The sequence below is a fragment of the Mandrillus leucophaeus genome, unplaced genomic scaffold, assembly GCF_000951045.1.
Source record: "Mandrillus leucophaeus isolate KB7577 unplaced genomic scaffold, Mleu.le_1.0 Scaffold214, whole genome shotgun sequence".
In the NCBI taxonomy this organism is placed as follows: domain Eukaryota; kingdom Metazoa; phylum Chordata; class Mammalia; order Primates; family Cercopithecidae; genus Mandrillus; species Mandrillus leucophaeus.
In genome coordinates, this window is record NW_012102188.1 from 3,728,393 (window position 1) to 3,737,203 (window position 8,811).

Sequence of the window (8,811 nt, forward strand, 5' to 3'; positions counted from 1 at the left end):
TATTTTTAGTAGACACGGGGTTTCACCATGTTGGCCAGGATGGTCTTGATCTCTTAACCTCATGATCCACCCACTTCAGCCTCCCAAGGTGCTGGGATTACAGGCTTGAGCCACCGTGCCCAGTCAAATTTGGCTCTTAAGAAACCAAGGAGAAATGTGTGCACTAGGCCCAGGGCTGAAGAGCTGCTTCTCATCAGATGCCTCTCTTGGTCTGGCTGCTGTATCCAGTCCTATCCGGGGTTAGCTCTGTTCCTCCTCCTTGTGGCATCTGTGTTCTCTGTCTGCTCTGTCTCTCCCCATCTCCCAGTCCAAACACCCAAAGAAATTAGTTATCTCCAGGAGATCGAGACCATCCTGGCTAACACGGTGAAACCCCATCTCTACTAAAAATACAAAAAATTAGCCGGGCGTGGTGGTGGGCACCTGTAGTCCCAGCTACTCAGAAGGCTGAGGCAGGAGAATGGTGTGAACCCGGGAGGTGGAGGTTGCAGTGAGCTGAGATCGCGCCACTGCACTCTAGCCTGGGCGACAGAGCGAGACTCTGTCTCAAAAAAAAAGAAATTAATGACCTCTGCCCCTAACTAAACAAAGCCTTTCATCTAAGGCCAACCTTACGTTGGCAGCCTTAGCTAGACATCTGCCTCTGGTCAAATCAATGTCTTGTCCACAGGGAGGCCCAGTGCTGTTTCTAGTTTTAGCTGGATGCAGGGTGTCAGACATGGCAGGTACCACGGTCTACCTGGCGGGTATCAAAGAGTTGGCTGACATTCTCTCAACCACCTAATAGGTCCCAACCATGTAAGGCCAGTAGTAAAGGAGTTTGCAGTTCCATTTCATAAACCAATGAACAACCCCAAAGAGACAGTGTCTAACATAAAAGAGCAGCCATAAAAATATACATATTTTTATGTATATTTAATAGAAGTTAAACATATTTAATAGAAATATTAAAATAATCATTACACTTCCTCTCATTGCGGAAACCATGAAAGAATAGGCCTTTTGTAATCAAAGTAATAATTTTTTATCATGCAAAAAGGTATTTTTGTTATGACATTCATAAGTAGAGACTATATTTTAAAACAAGTTTATACAGACTTCAAAAGGTCTAAAGTCAAAGAGAAAGTAAAATATATTTAAATATGATTAGTTACATTGTAGGCAGGTGGCATACTCAAATTCACAGTTTATAAAGTAAAAAAACTAAACTCTTCATGTCAGCTCTGAAATAGATGCATTTTCATTAATACATTCACTAGTTAGGTCTGTTCTTCTAAGACAGGAGGAAAGACAGATATATGAGATATTATTTAGAGAACAAACTCAACATATCAGCAGCAAATTTCAGTTAAACTAAATTGGAAACCAATGTTCTGCATAACCAAAGTGCAAAGTCAGTTCTCCAGCTCAGAATGAGAATTAAGAGTATAAACTGAAGGCTTAAGAGAACTTCAGAGAGCATACTGTGTGGTGATTAACACATAAATATTAAAAATAGAATTATCAAATTTTTGATTGAAGAACACCACAATTTTGATCTAGTCATTAAAACATATGCAGAGGCGTCAAAGGCAAGTAATGCTACCACCTAAGTTTATTCAGAGGAACTGTGAAGATGTAGCACGGACCTCCAAGGTGTCTTTCTAAAATCCCTTCTGATGGAAAGCTGATGGAAAGCTTACGGAACACTATCTGCCACAACACTGAAAGCACCAGTTTTATACTTAGATACAACGCTGAGTGATATAGTCACTGTTGTGATAGGTTTTTATTTGGGAAAATGGAGAGGATTCTCAAAACGGATTCATGGCTTGCATGTAGCGACACCATACCAAGAGCCTGGAGAGACAGCATGAAACCACCTCAACTCGGGGGTGGGCCCGCCTATTCAGAGTCAGTGTTACACTAGCCAGCTCTAGGGCTCTGACAACATCGTGAGTTTTGAGAGAATATACTTTAAAGAAAAAAAGAACAGTTTATTTTAAAGTAACTAAATTATATTTCAACTTCGCATAATTAACTGCAGCATATTTACTTCATAGCCCCTTAATAAACATGTCACTTTTACCAATAAAGCTTTTTCCTTCATATTCTAATCACAAAAATTTCTCAACAATTTATAACTAGTAACAATCTACAAATCTGACCTTGCAATAAATAGTCATAAAACATTATTTTTATTTTATTACTATTATTATTTTTAGAGACAAGGTCTCGCTCGCTCTGTTCCCCGAGCTGGAGTGCAGTGGTACGATCACAGCTCACTAGCCTCAAGTGATTCTCCAGCCTCAGCCTCCCAAAGTGCTGGGATTACAGGCCTGAATCACACATGGCCTTGAAACATTATTTTTAAAGCCTAAATTCCAGTTGGTATGGTACCAAAATTTAGTTTAACTTCAAAATTCACAGTACTGCCGAGCAATGGGTCCTGAGGTTCCAGAGAAGTGGGGAGTGAATTCATTCCTGGCGGTTTGATTCTGGCAGCATGCACGGGAGATCACATGAGTTAGAGGGCTGTCGCCTGGTATCAACACTTCAAGCTGTTGTACTTTTACTTCAAGTTGAAACTTTTAAAATACATCTGTCATATAGATGTACAAATATATGTAGATGCAAACACATATACACACTTTTGGACAAAAGGATGATGGTAATATACATGAACCATTTTTGTAAATAGATTCTATTTGGTTAATAAAAATACTCCTTCCATCAATCTATCGAAGTCCAGACCAACTATGAAGATAGGATGCCCATCCAGAAGAACGGGAAGCATTTTCTTCCTCACCTTTGGAAAGTAAAAAGAGAGTATTAAAATTTCTCAATGTAAAATCTGTATTTTAGAACCACTCTACAATATAAGCAAATAATGTCTTTTTTACTGATTACATGCCTTTTTTGGGGGCCGGGGGGTTCTTTTTTGTTGAGACAAAGTCTTGCTCTGTTGCCCAGGCTGGAGTGCAGTGGCGTGATGAGACTTCAATGCAGCCTTGGTCTCCCAGGCTCAAGTGATTCCCCCACCTCAGCCTCCCAAGTAACTGGCACCATAAGATATGTGCCATCGTGCCTGGGTAAGTTTTTTTTTTTTTTTTGTAGAGATGCGGGTCTCACTGTTTTCCAGGCTGGTCTCAAACTCCTGGGCTCAAGTGATCCTCCCACTTCAGCCTCACAAAGTGTTGGGATTATAGCCGTGAGCCACTGCATCCATCCATATGTCATCCTTTAGACATATTACTTACTAAATTTCTCTTTTTAAAGGATATACTGAATTTCTGGTTGAGCCAACCTAACAGCTACTTTTATTTTAGCTTTAAAACATTGATAAGCAACATGAAGCAATCTAGAACTTAACCTCTGAATGGCTTTATTAAAGAAATCCAGCTATGAAAATTATGCAGAAATGATTCTCTACAAACAATCCTACCAGCACGTAAGAAATTCTTCCTCCATTCTGAAATACCATCTTCTCATAACATACTTTGATGTTATGAATCAATGTCTGTTCTTGAACATTATTTATTGTCTTTCTCTATTAAACAATTCCAAAATAAGATTTCTAGCACAACTAAACATTGTTGACAATAAAAGAATGAAAAATAAAATTCTTTTAAAACAGAAGCTTATATGCAACTTGGAATCTAAAATCAATAGATTTATGGTAAACCTTAAAACTTAACCAAAACAAACAAAAACTAAAGTTTTAATCATTTAAAAATCATGTTTATTGAGGTACAACTTACTTATAGTAAAACCTGCCCTTTTCAGCATATAGCACTGAGTCTTGACAAATGCACAGTTACGTACCATCACTGACCAAGGCCTGGCACATTTTCACCTCCTCAAAGTTCCCCCTGGCTGCTTCTCCCACTCTTTGGCAACCACTAATCTGTTTTCTGTCCTTACAGTTCTGCTTTTTTCAGAATGTCATATAAGTAGAATCACACTGTACGTAATCTTTTGAGTCTGACCTCTGTCAACTGGCATAATGCATTTGAGAATTATCCATGTACTGGCAGTGCATTCTATTTTTATTGCTGAGCAGTATTAAACTGCATGGCTGTACCAGTTTGTTTATTCATTTGCTAGTTGAAGGATAACTGAGACTTCCTAGTTTTTAGCAATTTTAAAGAAAGTTTCTATGAATAATTGTGTACAGGTTTTTCATGAAATGTTTTGGAGATATAATTCATATAGCACATAATTCACCTTTTCAAAGTGCACAGTTCACTGGTTTTTAATGTATTCACAAGGTTTGTGCATACGTTTCTGTGTGAATACTGGTTTTCATTCCTCTTGGATAAAGATATTTAATTTGGTATTACCCTTCCAGACACCTGTGTTTTCATACATATACATGTACCACAGTTTGATCTCAGGCAGAGAAGCATTTTCAAAATTTTACATGGGGAAACTCTTTCTAGAGTTAAAGCCATTTTCATTTATTTTTCTGTTCTGTCTGATTTTATCTGCATATTATTTACAATCGGCTGCATAACAAATTACTACAAACTTAGTACCTTAACACATTTCACAGTTTCTGTGGGTCAGGAGATCAGAAATGGTTCTGTTTTCAAGGTCTCTCACAAGGGTGCAATCAAGATGTTGGCATGGCTGGGGTCTCATCTGAAGGCTGGACTGGAGAAGAATCTACTTCCAAACTTATGTGCTAGTTGGAAGAATTTAGTTCCTCAAGGCTGCTAAGCTGATGGCCTGTTCCTTGCCTATGGGCCTGTCTGGGATGGTAGCTTGTTTCATCAAAGTGTTCAAGCAATGAAGGCAGAGAGAGTCTGCTAGCAAGATAGAAGCCACAATCTCTTGTAATTTATCACTTTTGCTGTATTCTACTGGTTAAAAATAACTCATTAGGTTAACCTACTGGCTCTCAAGGGGAAGAGATTATACAAAGGCATGAATTTCTGGAGGAGTGAATGAGGGCAAAGAATTCTGAGAAGTCTGGCTTCCACAATCTTTAGAACTTCTAGAAAGTAAGAGGAAGAAATAATGCTTAGGGATGGACAACTTGGCACTGGTTATGTGTTCCAAGTGAGGTAACCTTGTTTCCAAGAATAAAGAGAACCAGATGACTGTGAACATTTCCCTAAACTGAAATGCAGACTGCTGTATGTTCACCTGAAATGAATGGTATAAGCCGAGTATAAGATTTTTGACAAAATAAAAATTTTGCTGTGTTCTCAGATCTGGCAGGCCCCTGCCCTTGTGCAGACAATGTTCCTGGCAGCTATTCATCTCCTTAGGTAAATAAGAACTGGAGAAAAGCTGTGCCGAGATAGGGTGCATTTGCTTTTGCCTTGGAAGGTCATTTTCTGATAAGGTTCTATATCCTCTGCAAATCAAGTCAGGTACTTATAGCGAGTATGCATTCTCCTCCTGCCAGTCTGGAGATGATCAAAAAGCATATAACAGGTTGGGCGTGGTGGCTCACGCCTGTAATCCCAGCACTTTGGGAGGCCGAGGTGGGCGGATCATGAGGTCAGGAGATCGAGACCATCCTGGCTAACACGGTGAAACCCCGTCTCTACTAAAAATGCAGAAAATTAGCTGGGCGTGGCGGTGGGCGCCTGTAGTCCCAGCTATTCGGGAGGCTGAGGCAGGAGAATGGCGTGAACTCGGGAGGCGGAGCTTGCAGTGAGCCGAGATTGCGCCACTGCACTCCAGCCTGGGCGACTGAGCAAGATTCCGTCTCAAAAAAAAAAAAAAAGCCTATAACAGGCTTGGTCTATTTTCCTATTGGGTTGTTGGGCTTTTTTTCCTCTTTATTTACTTGTATAGAGTTTTAGACCTCTGTGTATGTATGGTGTACAAGTGACAATATTCAGATCCGTAAATTGTAACCCAGTCTGGGAGCAAAGAAGATACAGAAAAATGACTTACTTTCTGCTTGAGTAGTAAAATTGAGATTCAAATTTTGCATACAGAATTACTATATGGCTAACTTACTTGGGGAGCAAAGCTGACTTACCAAAGTCTATCTCAAATAGAAATGAAACAATTTGTGAACGATGCTGAATTTTAATGTGTGTGGGGGCAGGGTGAATGAACATTTGTGATACAAGGAGAGGAGCAATCTACACTTAGCAGTATCTATTTGACATTAATTGTTCGGGGACTACTGCTACACTCTAAGTCATTTTACCTTGTAACACAGAATTGTAACAGGCTACTCTGAGCAGCTCATGCCATCTGCTTGAAATTTAATGTGTTTATTTATAAAGAGTTTGTGTTTATTTGTTTCTTTATAAGGAGTTTGATGCTGCTTTTCAGAGTTGGGTAATCTACTTTACCCCCTAAGCTAACGTTTCCCAAATACACCCAAACCCACAGAAAGGAAAACTATTCCCCATAAACTTACAGCCAACATCATAAACATTTTATATCTAGAGCTGATGATACAGTCAGGTATTTACCAATACTCATGCACATATGTAGAGTTTCAAGAAATAACTGCTTACCCTTACTAACATATTCTAATGTCTGACATACTATTTTAATTTTTTTTAAAAAATGGGATTTTACTCTGTCGCCCAGGCTGAAATGCAGTGGCATGACCAGGATTTCAACCAGAAGTTTGACTGTAGCCTCAAATTCCTTATAATAAACAATCCTGCTGTCTTAGCCTCCTGAGTAGCTAGGACTACAGGCACATGCCACCACATCTGATATTTTCTAAAATTTTTGTAGCCATAGGTTCTTGCCATGTTGCCCAGGCCGATTTTGAACTCCTGTCCTCAAGCAATCCTCCTGCCTGGTATTCCCAAACTGTTGGGATTACAGGTATGAGTCACTGAGCCCAGCTTGTATTCTTCTGATTAAAAAAAAAATATTCTGAATGTGATCCACCAAATTAATTTCACCATTCACTAATAGGTAGCAACCTGAATGAAAAATACTGTTATAAACTTTAGACAAAACCAGAGATTACAAACATTTGCTTCCAAGGAGATGAAGGAGGCAAGAGGTACTTGTTTGCTCTGATGGGCCCTGTTTCCTTCAGTGCCAGGAAGAGTGGCTCTCAGACCTTTAGTACTTTCAAGGCTTTGGTAACAAAATGCCCCTAGTGTGACCAGTCAGGCTGACAGTCCACACCTGTAATACGGTGGTTACGTTTCCTTTGCATGTCTTTCTTTCTTGCATCTTAGACTTTTTACCTAGGAAATTTTCTTTTTGCTTGGAGTACATCATTAAGAATTTTCGATGGGCCGGGCGCGGTGGCTCAAGCCTGTAATCCCAGCACTTTGGGAGGCTGAGACGGGCGGATCACGAGGTCAGGAGATCGAGACCATCCTGGCTAACACGGTGAAACCCCGTCTCTATTAAGAAATACAAAAAACTAGCCGGGCGAGTTGGTGGGCGCCTGTAGTCCCAGCTACTCGGGAGGCTGAGGCCGGAGAATGGCGTGAACCCGGGAGGCGGAGCTTGCAGTGAGCTGAGATCTGGCCACTGCACTCCAGCCTGGGTGACAGAGCGAGACTCCGTCTCAAAAAAAAAAAAACAAAAAAGAATTTTCGATGGAGGCGAATTCTTAAAAGGTTTTGTTTTCCAGAAGAGATCTTGGAAAATATAAAAGGTTGGCAGTTATTTCTTTTAGTACATGAGATAGTATCACCCCAATGGTGTTGAGAAGTCTATTGTGAGGCAATGTGTCTTCTTTCTCTGGTTGCTTTTGAGATTTCTCTGTCTTGTTTTTATAGGGGCAGTTTTACTCTTATGTGACTAGAAGTAGATTTCTTCTTTTTTATAACTATAAAATTAGGTTTACTTTTGTTAGAATAAATTAAAGACAGTGAATTTGTAATTTGCAAATTTGTAATTGGAATAACTATTTACTAAAAATATACATGATGTATTCTCATTTGGGCTCTTGTGACAAAAATACTATTGTGGCTGTAGAAATCTAAGAACTGAGATTACTGTCAGTATTGAGAACATTCCTCCTTCATCATTAGAAAGACTATAAAAAACCAGATTCGAAGAAACTATCAATACTACTTATGAAGTACATCTGTAAAAAAAAAAATTAAGCCTGCATCTTATCAGGCCTCTAGACCAGGGGTTCTCAAGGTATGGGCCCCAGACCAGAAGTATCAGCAACAAATTGTTAAAAATGCAGAATCTTGCGTCAGAAACTGGGGACCAGCAACTGGAATTTTAGTAAGTATACCAGATGATTCAGATGCCTGCTCAATTTTGAGGATGACTCTATCAGTTTAGTTATTAGGATTTACAGGGGATAGGGGAACATGTTAAAGAGCACCAACTAGATAAGGTCAATCAGTCAAAAGTAAGACGTCTGGACATTCTGGGCCTCCTGATGTCTTAGAAAGCACACAGTACTATCTATGATGTATTTTTGTCTATCATCCCACCCAATTGCACCTGGATCTTCCTATTTATAGGCAATTGGAACAAGTTCAGTGTTACCCTGTAATGATTAAAACCAGAATATAGGACTGCTATAGCATAAATGACCAGTTTCTTCAATTAATAAGTGGCACATTAAAAAAATATATTTATATATATAATTGTTATAGATTAAAAAAACAACAAAATGGCCGGGCGTGGTGGCTCACGCCTGTAATCACAGCACTTTGGGAGGCTGAGGTGGGCAGATCAAGAGATTGAGACCATCCTGGTCAACATAGTGAAAGCTCGTCTCTACTAAAAATACAAAAATTAGCTGGGTGTGGTGGTGCGTGCCTGTAGTCCCAGCTACTCGGGAGGCTGAGGCAGAATAATTGCTTGAATCCAGGAGGCAGAGGTTGCAGTGAGCCGAGATTGGATCACTGCCCTCTA

The 8,811-nt window shown here is 39.7% G+C and overlaps 1 protein-coding gene and 1 long non-coding RNA gene across 2 annotated transcripts in view; one reads left to right on the forward strand and one right to left on the reverse strand.

Annotated features, from left to right (window-relative positions):
* Positions 1 to 923: 923 nt before the first annotated feature.
* GCC2 (GRIP and coiled-coil domain containing 2) overlaps positions 924 to 8,811 on the reverse strand; it is an 82,176-nt gene continuing 74,288 nt past the window's right edge. Inside the window, exon 22 of the mRNA XM_011980557.1 lies at positions 924 to 2,788. Within this exon, the coding sequence (XP_011835947.1) occupies positions 2,718 to 2,788 (71 nt within the window). The 3' untranslated portion in view covers positions 924 to 2,717. The remainder of the gene's footprint in view (positions 2,789 to 8,811) is intronic.
* LOC105540051 lies at positions 2,795 to 5,929 on the forward strand. Its single transcript, XR_001006145.1, has 2 exons — positions 2,795 to 5,424; positions 5,731 to 5,929. It is a non-coding gene; the product is annotated as an uncharacterized LOC105540051 (long non-coding RNA).